Source organism: Odocoileus virginianus, chromosome 8 (assembly GCF_023699985.2).
Source record: "Odocoileus virginianus isolate 20LAN1187 ecotype Illinois chromosome 8, Ovbor_1.2, whole genome shotgun sequence".
Taxonomy (NCBI): Eukaryota; Metazoa; Chordata; class Mammalia; order Artiodactyla; family Cervidae; genus Odocoileus; species Odocoileus virginianus.
In genome coordinates this window covers 53,123,416-53,143,943 of record NC_069681.1, presented here as the reverse complement: position 1 = coordinate 53,143,943, position 20,528 = coordinate 53,123,416, and the positions used below count along the sequence as shown (strand labels likewise).

General features: G+C 33.6%; 1 protein-coding gene across 14 annotated transcripts in view; it reads right to left on the bottom strand.

Moving 5' to 3' along the window:
• Positions 1-20,528, bottom strand: part of RBM26 (RNA binding motif protein 26) — a 79,247-nt gene that overhangs the window by 27,142 nt on the left and 31,577 nt on the right. For 8 of the 14 annotated variants that reach the window (XM_020881014.2, XM_020881016.2, XM_020881015.2 and 5 more), the window contains exons 5-14: positions 19,871-20,088; positions 17,919-18,179; positions 16,910-17,149; positions 16,125-16,295; positions 15,636-15,791; positions 11,846-11,957; positions 10,575-10,734; positions 8,241-8,405; positions 7,414-7,545; positions 6,061-6,132 (exon numbers count right to left, since the gene is read on the bottom strand). In XM_020881014.2, the coding sequence (XP_020736673.1) occupies positions 6,061-6,132; positions 7,414-7,545; positions 8,241-8,405; positions 10,575-10,734; positions 11,846-11,957; positions 15,636-15,791; positions 16,125-16,295; positions 16,910-17,149; positions 17,919-18,179; positions 19,871-20,088 (1,687 nt within the window). The remainder of the gene's footprint in view (positions 1-6,060; positions 6,133-7,413; positions 7,546-8,240; positions 8,406-10,574; positions 10,735-11,845; positions 11,958-15,635; positions 15,792-16,124; positions 16,296-16,909; positions 17,150-17,918; positions 18,180-19,870; positions 20,089-20,528) is intronic. The other 6 variants (XM_020881018.2, XM_020881019.2, XM_020881020.2 and 3 more) reach the window with 6 other exon arrangements.

Below are 20,528 nucleotides of genomic sequence, written 5' to 3'. Positions count from 1 at the left end.
AAATGAAAAAATTTTAAAGTAATATCATATACCTTTTGCTTTGAAAAAAGCAACAAACATATAAAAACTTCAAATTTATAAACACTGGTGGTATTACTCTAACACTGATAATAAAGTATTAGTTGCTCAACACATTACTAGTATTCCTAGTGACTAAGGAAAAACTGTACACAAGAGCACAGTAGAGGAGGAATTATGTCCTGAAAATAATTTAAAATGATCATTTGTAATGGACATTTCTGACATTAACCTTATTGCTTTGTCTTCTCCATTTCTTTGCTAGCATTAGCATTACTCCTTTTACTTTATGGGACCTTATTCCCTTTAATTCAGCTCAGGTTTAGCACAACCATTCAAGATCTCTGCAAAGTCCTAATCACTTATTTCTTCTACCTAGGTTCCTCTGTGAAATAATATTCCTATTAAAATATTTAGTAAAAATGACCTGATGATACTTTAATTTATATTTCTCTCTCGATCTCTCTTCCCTGTCCTTACTGTAAGAGCCCTGAAACATAAACCATGTCTTTCTCTTCTTTGTGCTTCTTCCAGTATCTAAACCTTGCTACCAACTGGTGAGTTCAGGAACCTTGAAAGTTCAACCTGATGGTGTCTAATGTCCTCATAAACCCAAAGATTCATTCCATAAGGGTAAGGATTTTTTTTTTTTTTAACATGGCTCACTGCTGTATCTTCAGTGCCTAGAACAGTGCCAGACACAAAGCAAGTACTTGATAAACACTTTTGCACTACATTAAAAAGAAGTGATGGTAGATCAGAATGAACAATCTTTTCCTCACAAAAGTCAATTCAAGAAAACTAAAGTGTACAGGCTGCCTTTTTTATCTTCCAAAAGAAACAGCAAATTGTAGGTTCCAGAGAGTAGTTGATCACTGGTTCTTGGGAAGGAGTTTAGAGATCCTTTCAAAGAGATCTATGAATGCCACGAAACCTAAACATGAAACCACGTGTGAGAGAGTGTAACTTTCCAGAGGAAAAAATACAGCTTCCAAACTCATGACCTAAAAGAAGTTAGAAGAATTATGTAAGTAGAAGAGATCAATGAGAAAAAGTCCTATTTTCTGACTACTAAAATGTAAATAATCAGGTATAACAGAAAAGTAGCAATCTTGACATGACTTTCTAATATTTTATCATGAAATTAGATTAGGGAACATCACAAAGCTTAAGCAACTCATCACTATTCTAAGTATTCAAGAATGTCACAGCTTCAAAATGAAAAAAAAAAAAAATCTAGAATATTGTAATTATACTACCTCCATACAGCACAACTGATGTTTAAAAATAAAGGATTTTTACAGTAGTTGATATGTTCAAAATTTGATAATTTTTCTTCAGCAATGAAAACACTCAAGGTATCACTAACAAATATGAAATGGCTGCATTCAGTAAAATATAAAATGGACATGGATCTAGTTCACAGTCTAACTTGTTACTATTCTATCATGCTACCTTACCACACTATGCAATGTCAAACTGTATGAAAATGTAAGGGTGAGACAAACACTGTATAAGGGGAGAAACACAAGATGATCTGCTGAAGCAAAAGTTGGAGTGTTTCATAAACCATCTTCATCATGATGGTTCTATAACAATTGAAAAGCTGTGACCCAAAAAGATTTCTATATTCAAATAAACTTGGAAACAATATTACTATTTTGTCCTTTCAAGGTATATTATCATAAGAGCTGTGAGAAAGCCAGAAGTAAAGAAATCCATATAATTTAACTCAGCATTTCTCCAATTTCAAGGGGTAGAGAATTCTTCCTTTCAAAGTATTGTTATTAATACCAGATATCAGACTAAGGTGTACTGTTTCAGGGTTGATAAAAGCATCCGACAACAAGATTTCTGTATTCCTGTATCACTTCCTTGTTTTGTCCAGAAACTTCCTTCTGTAAAAACAGAACATGAGCTAACATATTTCACCGAGTTTAAGACACCACTGACTAGGAGGTCATTTGATATAACCCTACTAAAGGAAAAGGCTGCCAATTATAACCATAAACATCAACAACTATAAGATACAGCCCAATTTCAGAGGTGCAAAAATGTGAAAATAAAATGTCTTACAAACGGTGAACTATATGATTACAAATGTTGCTCACTATCTGAAGCTATTTGGTTTCAGAGTTAAGATAGTAAGCGTTTGAAAAACAAAAAATACTTGCATTTTTCAAAAGATAAAGATAGACTCATGACAAAAGGAAATCTGTTAAAAATGAAACCAGTGGAGGGAAGTAACAAACCCAACAGAAAAGATGATGCTACAGTTCTAAGAATATAATCAAAACATAGTAGCCTTTCTAAACAACCACATCTCTATTTTCTAAAGGGTTTCTGCATATGCCATATTTTTACATATTGACTTTATTTCCAGTGACCTTACTGCATTCACTTATGAATTCAAGTTGTCTGTGAATCCTTTTGGATTTTCTACATATGTAATCACATCATCTATTAGTAAACATAGTTCTGTTTCTCCCTTTCCAACATTTATGCCATTTATTTTACTGCTTTATTATACTGGTTAGGCCCTACACTACAGGGAAAAAGTGACAGGAGTGGACATCCTTTATTCTTCCTGACTTTGGAGGAATGTATTCAGTATTTCATCATTAACAAATAATGTTGGCTGTAGGGTTTTTTTGTGTTTTTTTTTTTGCAGATATACTTTGTCAAAATTAAGGAAATTTCTATTACTAATTTCCAAAATGTGTAATGTGACTAACTAATTTTATCACATGTTTTTTTCCTACTGAAATAATCACATGGGATCCAATTCCCCTCCCTTCATTATCTACCCCATTCCTCCCCTCAATCTTTCATTTTATTAATATGGTGAAATAAACTGATTTTCAAATGCTAAATCAACCTTGCATTTCTGGAATAAATGCTACCTGGTCAAGATGCATTCTTTCTAATACCACTGCACATTTGCTAACATCGTATTTAGGACTTTTGTGTTTATGTTCATGAAATATTGGCTTGTAATTTTCCTTTCTTATAATACACTTGTCAGGTCTGTTTTAGCAAAGCTTTTGTTGAATTCTTAAGATGAGTTGAAAAGTATCATATCCTTTGTTATTGAAATATATACATCACTAATACCTCTTACTTTCAAGGTAAAAGCCAATTCTTCAATAAAATAGAGGTTATACTCTATTAACACCTTCTTATTCATTTCCTATATAAAATATTACAAGCCATGACTATTATTAGTACTTATAAAAAAAAAAAGGAAAAAGATTTTTCTCATGGATAAAAATGGGGAAAAAAAGTATTTTGTAAAAATGATTTACTGCAAAAGAAGGTTATTACAAATTAAGTCATCCAAGTACCATTTTTTAATAACTGGTGCCAAGTTAAAATCAAACACAAAAGAAACATAGTTAAGATGACTCAAAGTCACACTCAATAAGCTAGTTCTCACATGTTTCTAAAGCAGATGCCAATTTTATTCTTCATAAATCTCTCTATAGTAAGCTGAGGCATTCAAGCATCATTTTATTGATCACGCTATTCAAATAATACCTACTTAACAGCTACTATAGTATCTTAATATTTACCAGCAAAAATCAGGTTTTAAGTTTCCTCTTTCTTAGCCCTCTTACATGAAACCTTAGAATAACAAAGAACCACTAAAGGGTTTATTGGCTATTTTAAGAGGTAGGGGATAAAATTTTATATTTGTGCACTTATTTGCCTTAACAATGACAGAAATTACTGTTTAGATACAAGGTTTGAGTTTTTGCCTGCTTTCAATTTTTAAAAAATTTAAATAACATTTGATGAACATTCTCCTACTCTTCCCTAAGACTTCTCTGCTATCACTCAGCTCTAAGGACTATTACACAAAATCCCTACTGACTAGGGAAAAGAAATAACCAAGAATAAGCAAAAACAAAATGCTATTCTGTAAACAGGTTCACTGAAGACTGGAAGTTACATAGTGGTAAATAATTGCTTTCCTTAGAAGATTCATTACAATCTTAACTGAGTAATTTTCTTGCATAAATAGCCCACTACCATTAGTGATTTTTCATAAATTAATGCTAACTATATTAGCAAATTTATACTATCAATTCCAAATCTGTACATCTTTTTTATCTAAAGCTATACAAACATGTTAAAAAAATAATGAGAACAAGTAGGAAAACATACTACAAAAGTTTTGTAAAAGTTGTAATTAGTACGCTTTAATTTCAGAGTGCAAATCTTAACACATCAGATCCCAAACATAATCAGGGTTGTAGACCTCTCCAGAATTGCTTAGTACTATACTAAGGGTAACGATCCTTATATTGTTGTGTTATTCCTTAGTTACTTATTATCAAAGAGGATAAAAATAATCAAAGTAAATATTCAGACACTGCTAAATTTAGTAGCATAGACTAAGCCACACAGAATCAGGCGGGGGCAGGGGGGCATATATGGAAAAATCTGGAGGTTTCACAGTAGAGGTTAGAGAGATTTTCAATTTTTAAAAGAATGACTAGAACTAGAATTCTGTTAGGCAGAGGGAAATACACTCCAGAAAAACCACCACCAAAAAGAAAAAAAAAAGAGGCAGGAAATAGCAAGAGACAATGAGCAGAAAAGGGCTTATTAGGGTAGAAAGGAAGACCTAAAGCAGAGGTGAAAGAACCAGAATAATTGAGGTATGATGAGTTATTAATCCAACAAAGTCATTTAGCTGAGAAAATTATAGAAAGTTATAGAAAATTATAGAAAGTTTCTATAAGGAGTTAAAGAGAGTCTAAGGGTAGGATGGTGGCAGTGTAATTAGAGGGGGTGCCAGCCCAGAGGTCAGGGAACTGAAGGTGGCAGAGACCTACAAACACAAGTGGATGACTCTAAAGCTTCTAGACTGTACAACATGAAAATGGTGCCATCACTTCCAGAGGTGGGTGGCTAGAGAAGATATTAATTTACAGAGGAAATAATGAATCATTTTAGGCATTTTATGCCTGAAGTAATGCTGAGGTACCCAAGAGGAAAATTTGATATTCAGAATGAGATTCATATTCAAATTTCTAGAACTGACAAATTTAACACAGTAAATATGGAAATAATATACTGAAGAACCAGTGAAGAGAGCAGGTCAGCTATTTCATGAGACATTCTAATTATCTATAATGTCAATTTCCTCTGTCATCTTCATAATGGAAAGAGCCAAAGGCTAGAAATAGAAGATCCAGATTCCAATCTTAGCTCAGTAACTCACAGTGTATAGCTCAACCATAAAGTTTGCAGGGCCTTACCTTCTTTTAAGGTGAGGATAAAGAAATAAGAAAGATTATCTAATTCTAATATTCTGTGATTTCACATACCTCAAAAAAAGACTAAAGATCAGGGCCACTCACTCACACCTAAACAAAAAAATAATTTATCTACACAGAACTATAAGACAGGTCCAAAAATGCTCTTAATTTAGTCAGCATTTGCTCCCCTCATTTGAGAAAAAAATGACTAACTGTATTGTCACGCTATACACAATAGCTGTTGTCATAAACAAACGTATTTATACCATTCTTTCCAATTTACAAAATACTCATATTTTATTTAATCTTCATAAAACCTCACAAGAAAGACAAATATAACCATCACCACTTATTGATGAGGAAAGGGGTTCAGAAAGATTAAGCGCACTGCCCAAAGACATGCAGTTAGTAAGTGAAGAGCCAGACTCAAACTCAGGTAAAGTTCCTAATTCATGGCCCTTTCTACAAGGTTACAGAGGTTTAAAATTAAAATGCACAATATCTCTAAAGAAAAAATAGTAAGTGAAAAAAACAAAAAGAATGGAGCATAAGGAAATACAGTGAGCGGCAAGTATTAAAATGCTGATGCAAAAAGTAAAAAGAGGTAGGCAAATATTTTTCTTTTTCAGCAAATGGAAAGCAAAAAGTTAGGAATAAAAGATACAGATACTATTAAGAAGCAAGAGTTTGTAACTATGAAAAAAATTAAAAAATTAAGATGCCACCTGAAAACATTTATGAAGCCAAGACACACACATCATGCTATTCTTCTTACCTTTTCAGTTGCTGAAACAGATGGCTTTGATACAAAACCCAACCTGTCCTTCACAGATAACTTAGTTACATTCTAAAAAAATTAAAATGGACATATTCAGTGTTTCCCCAAACATATATAAGTCTGTAGGGATTTTGAACATTCTCATTCTACTAACATATCCTGACTATAAGTACACTGATATTAATAACAAAAACTTGGGCCATTTGCAAAGACAGAGACAGAAAGAAAATGTGTTTAGAAAAATAAACAGTATATGGTATTACTCAATCATGGAAAATGATTATATAAAGAGGTTTTAAAATAATTTTAAAATTATTGTACCTGTCACATAGGCAGGTGGTTTGCTAAAGTCCCCTTCACTGATACAGAATCATAAATTCTTAGAATCCTATATTGACAAGTAGAAAGTCTGTGCATTCTAAATATTAGAGTAGTTAAAAATGCGCCTGCTTCTTGAGCCTAAAACAAATGCCATTCTTTCCTATAGTATGTTTGTTTTATGGCCAGTATACACAGTATTCGGTGATGATTTGAGATAGCAGGATTGGAGGGTTGTTTGTTTGTTTTTTAGTACCTAATAATTTACTAATTTATATTCTGCGTGTTTTTATAAAATCTCAATGTCTTACTCTTCAGGAATAATTTGCGAAGACTATCTTAATAAGGTGGCATCCATTAGCTAAGTAGGATACTACATCCTAACTATCCTACACAGCAAATGTTGAAACATCTATAGACAAAAGAAAGTTGAGTTTCAGAGACTGAGGGTGTGGAAACCAGAAACTGCCACTCGAGTATGGAAGGGAGTGGGAAGGGAATGACATATGGAGAAGAGAACCTGAGAATCAGGAATAAGTGAAGCAAAGTTCTAAGAGAGCTGCATTAAGTAACTTGAAGCTTTAAGCCTTCCCTTCCCAAAAGCTTTCAGTTCAGTCTACTGCATAACTATGTCTGGAACAGGAGTCTAATGAAGTAAAAGATGACAGGAAAAATAAGATTTAATGTACTAAAACTTTACTTTTTAGGCAGTTTTGCTAGAAAGTGTCTCCTCTATGAAGTGAAAAAGAACTCTTTCTCATAAATAAGTATTAGCTAGAGAAAAGAATTTAAGATTCAAATACTACAGGAAAAGTAGTCTGTAAAATGTTATGGTAATGGTAAAAAAATTTTTTACAGGTGCTGTTCAAATACATACAGACTATATTTCTGTATAAGTGTATACACACACACACACACACACACACACACATACATACACACATATACAATTAACTAAAATTCAGATAACCAAGGGAAACTAATAGGCTGAGAACCTATCATGTGACAGGCACAATAAGACTTTTCATTTACCTGAGGAAGGTCTGAACTGGCACTCTGGGCTTCTGCTGGTTCAATAGTACTTGAAGGTACTGGACCCAACCGCTCTTTGACTGACTGCTTCACAACAGGCAAGATGGGCTGCTGAACTAAAGGCTGCATCACCTCAGAACAAGAAGAAAATGTTAAACAAGCTGATTACTTCATGAGCAGGGAGAGTAACCTTCATTATTCTGTTAATAAGTTGCCCATGCACACAGTTTTAAAAGTGCAGCTTAGAATCAAAACCTAACCACCTGCCAAATTCCTTTCCTTCATACAAGTTCCTCATACATGTCTACAGATACAAAAAAATATTTATAAAATAGAGGAAAAAATAAAAACCTACCCTTTAGTATCTTTTGTCTCTCTTTAATTAACAGAAGAAAGCTAAATAGAAAAACAAGCTGCTATAGTACACTTCTACAAGCAATTAAACTTTATATATTGATTGACTTCCTGATTAAAAGAAAGAAAAAGGAAAAAGGAAGGATGGATTTCCAATATGAACTCATAATATGAGTTTCTAGAATACATACAGGTACTACATACTGGAGTATCTCCCACTTTAAGGGATGGTTCTATATTTTATATGTATCATCTTATGACTTTCTAAACTAGGGATGAATGTAATAACAAAATGAAAGAGCAGGTTAGAGAAATTAAGTAACTTGCTCAAGCCTACATACAGTTAACAATGGTAGAGCCAGGATGTGAACTCAAGTCTACCTGACTGCATGCCTCTGCTTTTAAAAAACACTATGCCAAATGCTTTTCTTTCATAAGAAAAGCATTTAATTTCACACAGACTTCTCTCTTACCTTTGGAGAAGTAGTTTGCAATTGCTGGGTGCTTCCTTCTCTGTGCCAGTAAACTTTAATAAATCGATTATTTAGCACTGCTTCTGTACTTGATATAGCTTTCTTTGCTTCTTCATATGTTGCAAATTGGATAAGGGCACCTTCAGGATCCCCATTATAGGCAACCTAAGATTTAAAATATTAAGCACAGCGAATTTGCAAATGAATCAGTTGCTTTATAAAGCAAAATGCCCCAGGAAATGAAATACTGGTCCTTCCAAGTTACAGTCTATCTTTACACTACCTTATATGGAGATTATTACCATAGTCTACTTTCACTCCAGAAGAAATGGTCCAACTGTGGACCACTCAGAGTAGAATCAGCTTCCTCTAAATAACATTTAAGAGAGAATGCTCATTGCACAAAGGTTATATACAAGCATTCAAAATGTTTCATTTCTTACCCCCAATATTAATGCTATAAGAAATAATCCTTATGTCAGTGAGTGATGTAGAGTCAAAAGAAGGCAGTAAACTATTCTGAAAGGAATGATCTCTAACTAAAAATTACAGAAAAATCCATCTAAAATTTTCCAAACTAGTTAATTCTCACAAAAATAATTCCAAAAGCACACACAAAAAAATCTTAGGTGGGGGAGAGGGGAAATCTACAAAACAATAGCAACGATCATATTTTACACATAAGAAAACTAAGACTCAAAAAGTATGCAATTCTTTAGACCCATACAATGAATAAGTAGTATTAACAGATCCAAGGCTGTTTAGTATTCAATAATACCAGCACTTTCAAAGTGTGTTCTATAAACTACTGGTGAGGCAAAGCAATACAAAATAGGAATTAAGCACACAGACCCTGAATCAAACAACCCGGTTCTGGATAACAATACTACCCATTCTGTATTTGTTAAGAATTAAAACAGTAATTCATATAAAATGGTGGGGCGGGGACTGTACACGGGGCGGGTGGTGGTGGGGTGTTCAATTAGGATAAAGCTATAGGGTTTTTTGAAACTAACTTTTCAAAAATAAATATTTTATAAATAATAAGGCAAATGGGATACAGATACAGCAAAAGGACCTGTATGGAGATAACAATCTCAATGGTAACTGAGGAAGTACAAATTGAAACAATATAAATTAAAGAAAAAAACTGAAGTAATAGTGAGATACTCAGCTTTAAATTTCTTTAAATTTAATATTGCTAATGTAGTTAACTGGGTAAGGAAAATAATTTTTCAAAGTCTATATCTACATGTGGTAGGTCAAATTGAACTGCCACAAAAAGATATTTAGAGATAGTCCAGGTTAACATTAAATTATTACAGGGCAATATGTATACTAGGAACCCACAACAAGGACCCACATACTTTTAAATACATATATATTTTTAAGCCTGAATAGTAATTTATTGGTAGATACATACAGAAACACAAAACACAAAATCCAAAATCCAAAATATTGGTAAGCTGTTACCAATAATGTAATAATATTATGCAGATGCATGAGGAAAAGAAGAGACAAAGAGCTGAAAATATTTTCTTTAAATCTGTAGAAATCTCTACTAACTGACCCTAAGCAAGCATGCATTTTCTCATCTATTACTTAATAATACTACTTTTTAAAGGGCAACACCACAGAATTTTCCAAAATACCAACTTAAGCTGTACTCGCTAACATCTATTCTTATCAGATTATGGGAAATAATTATTTTAGTTGAAAAGAATGCCATACAAACTGGAAAAGAAGCCCAACATTATTTCAACACTTTCAGCATATCACATAATATAAACTCAATACAAAATAATCTCACAAATAACATATACCTAAGCCAAGGTCTAATTTTAGGTGAAATCAAATACAAATTACAGATATTTATCTTAAAAGACATTCAAAAGCAGTAAGGAAAAAATAAATGTTTAAACTAATTAGGTATTTGGGCCCGCAAACTTATCTGTTAGATATATCCCACCTTAGAGGCAGCAAAAATAAATGTGACTAAAGCATTCTGCTAAAGTGAAACTAAGGAAATGAAAACTATAGTAAGATTAGACTTTACCACTGTGGCTATTTAACTTTACTGTAATTTTACAATAACCTCTATTAGGTAAAAAGTATATAATATGATCAATCAAGCCTCTTGCCTTTTCAAAGTAAATATGTTATTCTAAATCACATTTTTCTAAAATACAACATTTCATTTCATATCCAATTTTCTAAATTTAGAATATTACCAAAATTTCCATAATATTTTCTTGTAAAAGTATTTCTTTTTACTATATTAAAATTTCCTCTCTAAATCAAGCAAAGACAACAGAATCACTTCATAGCTCTTACCTGCAAGTTAACCAAGGTTCCAAATCGACTAAAATGCTCATTAAGTTTGCTGATATTATTTAATTCTGGAGGAACTTTCCTAAGTTCAAGTTTCGTATTTTCATTTCCAAACTGAACCTTTTTCTGGAAGCCTGGGCTGTTTGTTCTATTAAAATTTGGTCTGTAACAAAAATCAAGTTAATTAATACATTCATTTATAAATCCTGATCCTTATCAAGTACAAATGAATAAAGTTTTGCAACTTAAGTTCAATTTTCTTTTCAAAATTGAAATTGCTAGTTGATAAAGGAAATTTATATATACTTTTTTCCTTAAAAAATGAAGTTTCCAAATAAGTAGTGTTCATATCTTTCACAGAAGCCAAGTGAGAAGGGTTCTTCCAGATCATTTGTCCCTCCCCACTTCTATTCTACACCTGCTTAAAATTTTCAGCAGGTAAGGTCTACCCTGTTTCAGTCAATTTGCCTATATAACCACTTCACCATTTGCACCATTTCAGCAAAAGCTAGCTTACTGAAATAATCCCTATTTTTAAATACTGATTAAAAGTAAGAAATCACTATCTCGACCTCTTTACAATTAAAACAAAATGTGGGGAACAACAGACCATACGCTTGACACTTGAAGAAATGGGGGCAAAACTGTGGCTCAGGGAGGTTATAATTCTTGCCTTAAATCAGAGAATTAAAGGCAAAGCCAGAACTATATATTACCCATTAATAAACATACGTTAAAGCTCTAAAAGTGTAATCCTAGTCTTTCCTCAAACATGCTAAACTGTAAATGAATCATCAAACACATACACTAACATTCTGATTCTTTACCTGCTTCTCTGAAGCCCTTCCTCAACAACTTCAGTGCCCATCCTATCTCCCCTGCCCCCACCAAAGACTGCTTTCTAACTCTTAATAGGAATCGCCCACATGTTAAAGCCTCCTCCCATTTCTTACCTAATAGCAGGCTCATGACTATACCTTAAATAGCTAGTATTCAACATCTCTAAGTTAAGGGTTGGGTTTTCGCGGGTAGGTAGGTACAAACAGGAAAAACAATGGGCTAACCACCAGACCATTTCTATAAGCAAGTACCTTCCAAGTACCAGAAGACTAACATACACACTTTTAGAAAACAGATACTATATACTTTAGTTGGGGACTCCCTACAGAATAAATTTTACTTTGAAAGAGACCACTATTACTGCCACAATAATACTGCAATGATTCTAAAAATCACTGCACAATAAAATTCCTCAATTTCCCTTGCCAGCTTACTTATCAAACCAAGTCTTCTTTGTAGGAACTCCAGGCTCCCCAGAACCAATGGTTCTTTTCCTTGACTCTGAATCCACTACTATCCTCATACTGCTTTTATTAGGAGGCTTTTCTGTTTGAAACAAAAGAAAAGAAAGCAAAGATTAATATTTTCTGTTAATCATAGCCACATTCTTAAATTTACATTAAAAACAAAGCTCTGGCTTTTCGTCCAAATATACATTTTAGAAGAAACAGAAAAAAATGTACATCTAAATACAGTAATCTAAGGGATTTTAATTTATTTTGAATTCCTTTCACACTTAAATGAAGAAGAATCAGTAATTCTCATATGTCAAATTAATAATAAACAAATCATCTTGGGACTCTAAGTTTATAGTTTTGAAATCAAATGCACAACCAATAAGATTCAAAATTTAACACTAGTGCAATGACCTTAAGAATCAACAACTTTGAATTGCGACTGAAATGAGCTGCTTATTTAAACATCAGCAAATTAGCATAACAAAATTATGTTAAATTTTAAAAGGTAAAGATTCAAAAGATTGAAATGCATTGCAAAAGAACCGTAAACATCTACTTTCAATATTTTACACACTTTTAAGAGTTTGACAAACACAACTGCATTTAACCTGTTATTCCCAAATGATGCCAAAGTTCAAAACATGCTAACCTTAGTCCACATAGAAAAAAAAAATGTATATTTAAAATTCCTTTTTAAAAAGGAACTGGATAAATTGGTTATTTAAATCCTTTTCTGAGTATCTCTAAACACATGTAACCAAAAGAATTCTGGATCTGTTTCAGCATAGTCTTTCTCACGGCTACCACTATAATCCCCAAGCAGGTCTTCCTACCAAATCGATTCTTCCTCTCAATGAATAAAAGTATCATCTGCCCAATTATCCAAAAGCAGAAACCTGGTGTCTCATTTTACTCTCTCCATTAGCCCCATTCTAAGTCCCCAAATCAATAAGTTATAGGTGTTGTCAATTCTCTCCACTGAACTTAAATCTTTTACTTCCCAGCGTTACTACCCTAGTCTAGCTACCATCATCTCTTCCACAATTTTTCAGATGCCTGTAATTGACCTCCTATTCCCTCCGACATTCCTTACTCCCTCTGTTCTAATCAAAAAGATCTTCTGGAAGTTTCACAAAAGTATCAACAGGCTATATGTGCTTTATCAACCCCCTTTTTCTGACTAACTCTGACTTATCCTATATCTCTTCAGCGTATCAGGTAGAAACATCCAGCATCTGATATTGCAGGCATTCACAGGACAAACTGTATTTTCTTTGCCCAGTGGTATCTTCAGAAGGACCAGTTTTGCAACAGAATTTCTGGCCTTATTATTGCCTCTCAAACATGTTCGTTCACTAGCCCTTTTATAAAGTCTTTAAGTAGCTTAAACATGTTCTTTATCTGAAGGTTCATTAAGAAAGACAGTGATGTGTTTGCTTCAACTCATCTGTATTCTCTCACTCATATTCTCTTTCTTTATTAGCTATTTAAACACACAGAAGCAAGTTCCTCTTGATATACAATTAGCAAATGTGTCTTTTAGTTCCATGTATTCTGTTTTCCCCCAATATCTTTTTAATAAATTGTTTTTCTGCTTAAAATTTTCAGCACTAGTTTTGTTGATGAAAACTACTGAGCCCATCTTCCTACCTATCTATATCCAATCAAGAGTGTCTAGCAAGTTTTCCACTGCCTTAGAATCTAGAACGAACAATTATCAGGTCTCAAGGTCACCTTTTTTAGTAATTCCAAGGCAGCAAAAGGCCTAAAGTTTTGTCATTTGCTTAAAAACAATAATTTCCTATGAAGCTTTAAGTACAAAGCATAAAAATAGTTTGCACACAATAGTCTGTGACAAATTTAAATGAGGCCATCTGCAGGCTATTATAAATGTATAATAATTATGTAATGAACAATATTATAAACTTTTAATTATGTATAGCTCACAATCCAGGCCAGTAAATTTCAAACTAAATAGGCAATAGCTGAGAACATTTTGGGGGGGAAAAAGACTGAAAAAGATAAGGAAATAGAAGTATAGGTAACCCTCAGTTTAAATGGTTTGCTAAATAAGGTGTCTGGTACATAAAAACAATTTATGGAGAATATATTCCTGAACCAGCTTACAAAAACAGTACACAAAATATCTGAAGAATAGTACTAAAATAATCACTATGTATAATAATTCTATGAGAAAAGGCATTCAAATTTCTAAGTAGGCATACCAGACATTTATATCTCAGCGAGCCATTTCCTGAAACTTCTAACTATAGGCATGTGGAGCTGAAATTACCATAATTCCTACTTCTACATGGTTAAGATTTATGTGCAAGGGATTTGATCCTTCTGTCTTCCCTCAATCACCACCAACAATAAAAAAAAAACTGACCAAGATTTGGGATGGGTCCAATGTTGATCTATAGTGGAAAGCTGCAACGTAAGAAAGAGACGATTTGAAGCTTCAGAGGTTCTAGTGAGAGGAAAGAATACTGGTATAGTCAAAGAAAAGAGTGCTAAGTCACGGCCCAAAGAAGGAAGTGGCTCTTCTCCGAACTAGGCAGGTAGGAGCCACTCGGGACGAGCCAACATGAACACAAAGGACAGCCGCGATCTTAACTGGCTACTTTTCAACTACGAGCCAGCTTAGAGCTCTTACGTGAAAACTGTTAAGAAATCGCTTTTTCTGTTGTTGTTCTTAACGAAAGTCACTAGAATGCCTCTAGGAGACTTTTTGTTGGGGAAAACGGGTATTTACATGAAATGTTGTCTTGTAACCTAACAGGATATAAATATAAATTAAAATGTTCCGCACTCCATCACAAAAAGTTCTCTGAACACTCAAGACATATGTTCAGAATCTGACAGTTTCTGATGAACAAATAAAAGAGTGCAAAGCATAAGTAAACAAGTTTACTAAACCACATTAGGTATGGACTGCTACTTAGTTAAATAAGTTGGATTTTATTCACAACTGATAATGCATGACTTTTTTTTTATTAGAAATAACAGATGGCAAGGAAAGACTAGAAAGAAAATGGGATTTAAAGCTTAGTTGAAGTAGTTAGGAAAAAAGATACATTTTTATTGGTCTATACAGTATTTCCTGTAATGTCTGACAATACTGTCAAATATCTGTAGCAAATACTCTGTCTTTCAAATTAAGGTGAATGCTTCCTCCTCTGAACATTTATAGCACTTCTCTTGCACTGGCTTGTGGACCAATCTAAATTCTTCTCCCATTCAGAAATTATATCAAAAAGTCTGTCTCCTCTAACAAAAATTTTAAAAGCTATCAAGTCAGTCTAAAATATAATTTTTCACTTAAAATATTATAAGCCAATCAACATCAAATTCTAACATGTCAAAGCAAACAAAAATAAAATATATATCAAATATTAAGTGTGCACAGCTCATTTCATTTTCTAAACTATGAAAGAATGTATCTTTATGAATTAAAGCATTATTCTTAAGACTTTAAATGAACCAATTAAGACTGCAAAGGAAAGAATATACCTCCCAAAAGCTAGAAAATTATTTCTTTGGGGAAATTCCTTTCCCCATGGATGACAGAATAAAACGTCACCAATACTACAAATAGGGCATCACATATTACCTCTTCTCTCATGTTGAGACCAAAGAATCCAAAGAACAAACATAACAACATCCCTTACTCAATCCCAAAAACACAAAACCAACTGTTCTTTTTAAATGTTTTGCCACTCTTGATATTATGAAAATGATAGTAAGAAGAGATTCATCACAGTACCTCTGGGTGGCAAATCCATATCCCCTGATGTGAGCCCTATCAAGTTGGGCCTTTGTGCATGCACTCTGTGTCTATACATTGGTCTGGAAGTGTTTGTTATGCTTGGGGCTTCAGGATTGTAGCCGTCTGTGTCATATGTATCTGGTAATACAAAAACTGTAATTAAAAAACAATTATAAAAGTCCACTTGGTAATTTTTTATACTGATAATAGAAAAACATACTACTAATTCATAACTCACATTTTATATGTATTTTAAAAAGAAGTTTTAGAAAAATAAAATGCTGTTAAAAACTTCGTTTTTTAAAAATCGTAACTGAGGGCTTATATTTAATGCACATTCATCATGTCTATATTTTATTCCATAAAATTTTAGTGAGAATAGACCTGATAGAGCAATTCACTCTCTACATATTTTTAAATCCCTCACCTAGAACTCTTCTCTAAACTATATATGACATTATTAATATAGAAAGCCTAAAACTGCACCTGCAGTGAAAAGAGAGGGAGGAGCAGGAGGCGGCTGGTGATGAATGCCAGTTGTTACCACAGTAGGAACAGAGCTGGTTGCAGAGTTTGGGGGTGCATCCATGCCAGACGGTTGCAAAGGAGGAAGTGGAGGTGGTGGTCCTGTCAAAACCAAAGAATAAGAAATATCATCTGGAAGCAAACAAATAAAATAAGTTATTGTATATCCAAACATGATATGCTCATTTATCAAATAATAGTATCTATAAAAATCAAGCTCTTACAAATGAAATAGTTTTCAAGGATAAAATATCCATTTAACGTATTCCAAAACAGGTTTGTCTTAAGCTCCCTTACAGACAGCTGGGATTCATTAGGTATATACATAATTCAGGGTCACCCTAAACCACAGTAAACCATGGGTTTGGCTGTGCCATGCCATGGTAAGTCACTTCAGTCTGTCTGACTCTTTGTGACCCTATGAACTGTAGTCTGCCAGGCTCCTCTGTCCATGGGACTCTCCAGGCAATAAAACTAGAGTGGGTTACCATGACCTCCTCCAAGGGATCTTCCCAACCCAGGGATCGAACCCGCATCTCTTATGTCTCCTGCATTGGCAGGCGACACCTGGAAGCCCACTGGCCTACAAAATATATTCCAAATGGGAGTATCTTACTCTTAATTTCTAGCAGGCATATATAGGATTACTATAGATACTTCTAACAAAGGCAAGCATCAAACTATTAACTTTTATAAAAAGACTATAAATGGGTAGATAGTAAGTATAGGCAAACACATTTACTTACCTGTGACAGGTGGTAGACTGGGTGGTAATGGGCCTGGCGGTGGCACAGGGGGTCTCAGATTCACAGGTGGGGGTGTAAGAATTGGTGGTGGTGGAGGGAGTCCAGGAGGAGGTGGTCCTTCAACAACAGGAGGCTGTGCTGGGAAAGGCAGCATACCAGGAAGATTGACATCTTCTACAACTACTGGGTCACTTCCATGATCAAAAGGGCACATGTCTCCTCTCATACAGAAACCCTTTTCTGTGAGGAAAAATAGTTTAAAAGAAATATGAAAAGTGCTGGACATTTTCTCTAAGTCAACAAAATAAGATATTGAAAAATTGGAATATTTTTAATATTGGGCATGTATAAATAACCATATCATAAGAACTACCTACTAATTTCCAGTAATATAAAACCCTCATTACGTGATAATATAGCTAACATACACATTAAAAAATGTATCACCAAATTAACATGAGTATTCCTGGCTAGCAAAATGATGTAAAATAGGCATTTCTGTCTTATTTTTACCATTAGAAACATTTCCTTTACTTAAATCTCTCACTTAAAACGTTAAGGATACTGCAACTCCAGTTTTAATACAATTTACAAAATTTTTACAGTAAAATCTTAAAAGAGTCTTCAGTTCATTTATAGAAGTCTTACATAGGTGATACATTTCTAGATTTTACTTACATGCTAATAACCCTGATTTTTAAGTAAGTTTTATCAAGAACGTATCAGTCGTCAATTTTCTGATAAATAACTCAGTAGATATTCCTCTGGTAAATTCCAAAAATATGTTAAGACTTCAGTGCAAATAAACATTATTTTTAAATTGATATTAGTCAGTGGTGACTAACAAAGACTTCAGTAACAGACTGAGGAATTCATGAAGTACCTAAAATTAACTTCCCACCATTTCCAAAAGGTTAAGTATTTGAGTAACTGTGTATAGCCTAAAATTACAGAATTTACTCAGCTGAAAATATTAATTCATACTTCATGAAGTGGTTAACAGGCTTACCATCATAGTCTCTACACCGTTTCTTTGGCATTGGTGGTCTTACGTATGAATTATGGTCCACCTGGTCCTCATGAAATTCAGACCAACTTTCGGTAGTGTTATTACCATGATGAGTAGGAGCAATTACTGTAATAGTGCTGCTCAAAGTAGGTACAGGGTAGTGGCCAGATGAAATATTAGGTACCGAAGAGACTGGAGTATAATTGTTTTCTAATGGATCTGCTCTATCCAGGTCATATTTAGGTTTTACCAGATCCCTTTCTGCAACAAAATATAAATGACTTGAAAAACTACACTCGATTAAAAACAACAATAAAGTCCCAAATTTAATAGATATTTTTGCTAAACATAAAAATAAAGTTCAAATTTTACACAATCCTCCTTTTAAAAACTACTCAATATATAAACAATGTTTCAAGATAAGTTATTTCTTTTTGTTATGATCTAAACTAAAAAGCCACACATAAAGTTGCTGTACTTAATGAGATTTTTCTTGGGAGTTTTATTTATAGAAAAGAGATTTTTTATTTTCTTCATTGAAATTTTAGTATGCAAAACTTTAGCCAATAAAACAAAATATGCAATAAAAGTAGTTTTTTTTTTGTGATGAACATTTAGTTGTTATCAATTTACAGGTCCTAACATGGCAGTGAACACTGCTGAAGATGAGAATGGATACTTAAAGAGGAAGGAAAAGGAGCTCATAATAAATAAAAACAAATTAACTGGGCCAAGAAAAGAAAATTAACCATGGAAAGAGAAAAGATATTAAGGAGATTAGTTAAGTGAAGTAATGTGTAGAAAGGCCTAGAACACCTATATGACAGGAAAAAAACTCTTAAGAACAGAGTAACAGAAACACTGGGATTATAAAAAAAAAGTCATGATTTTTTAGAGACTAAAAGTAACTATACAGTAAAGGTCACAAGGGGAGTAAAAATCTAAGCTTGAGTAAAGGTGTTTTACTCTAAGGTGTTAAGCTGTTTTATTGCCTGCAACATATTCCTTTCAGAAATACACACTGAAAGAAAAATTATATATGTTGAAAATGACACACTCTTATAAACGCACACATCTGAAATGAAATTTTTAACTGTTTTCATAGTTTTGAGTAGACGTCTAAGTGATAAACTGAAGATACTTAAAAGATACAACTTAATGAATTTTGATCTATGCATATACCTATGAAACCAAACATGACAATCACAGTAAGGTATATACTGTACATACGCATCGCCCCCCAAAGGCATCCTTTCTCCTTAATGATCCAGCCCTCCTTTACTTCATTCGGGGCAACCACTCAATTGTTTCCTGTCATCATAGATCAGTGTGCATTTTCTAAAATTCTCTCTCTCCCTCTCTCATATACACACACTGTTTTCTGTGTGGCTTCTTTCAATCAGCATGATTGAGATTCATTTATTTTGTTGCATGTATCAATAGTTTTTTTTCCTTTTTATCCATTCTATGGCTATACCACAATTTGTTTATCCATTCACTGGTTGATGGACTGTTTCCAGCTTTTGGCTATAACAAATGAAGCTGCATGCTCATCTGTATATCTCTCTGTGGAAATACACTTTCATTTCTCTGAAGTAAACACTCAGCAGTGGAACGGGTCATTGGTAGATACAGGATTAACATTTTTAAGGCACTGTTGAAGTATTTTCCAAAGGGTTCCAGCTTATTCCCCATCCTCAACAACTCTTGAGTAAAGCTAGTCATTTTCATTTCAATCATTCTGATGGGTATGCAGTAGTACATTGTTGTTGTAATTTGCATAAAGTAAAAGTCTCAAAAGAAATTTTTTAATAGTTACTCATACATATAAAATACAGCAAGATAGAAAAAATAAAGATAATACTGACAAAACAATTTTTAAAACCTTCATATACAAAATTGTTTTCACAGTAAAAGTGCCAGGCAAAATATGCCCATATGTGATTATTTACCCCTGCTTCGTGTCCTGCTTCTGCTTCTAGTCCTGCTTCTATCCCTATCTCTGTCACGAAGCCTCTCTTTACTCCAACTTCGACTCCGACTCCTGCTGTAACTGCGACTTCGTCCTCGTCTTCTGTTGTACCGGTCTCTGTATGAATCTCTTCGAGGGGGGTTTCGATCATAATCTCTTTTGCGAGAACGATCATCTTTTTTCCTCTCATCACGACTTCTAAAGAAATATATGAACTTTTTTATTGAAAATATTCAAGTGGATACAGGAAAAACTCTAACCAAATGGAAAAGTTCTGTTTTATTCTTGTAACATTATGATTCTTTATCCCATCTTACAAATACAAACATAGGAGACTCAGAAAACTGAAAAACTTAACATGATCTGCTTAAGCACTCTGAAAGCCCTTCACAGTACCCACCCCCGCCCCCAAAAATCCCCCAACTCTTTCAAAGCCTTACTCATATACACACAGGCATCTATACATAAGTCCTATTGTATATTCTGTCTTGCACAGTCTCATAATTATAGGCAAGTATCACATGCACTGCACTCTCAATGCTTTTGAAGGTTTAATGGGAAAAATAATTTATTCACTCTAAAGGGAAGCTTTGGGTAAAAAAGGTCTCAGTAAGACTTCACTGGAATTGAAGTTAGGA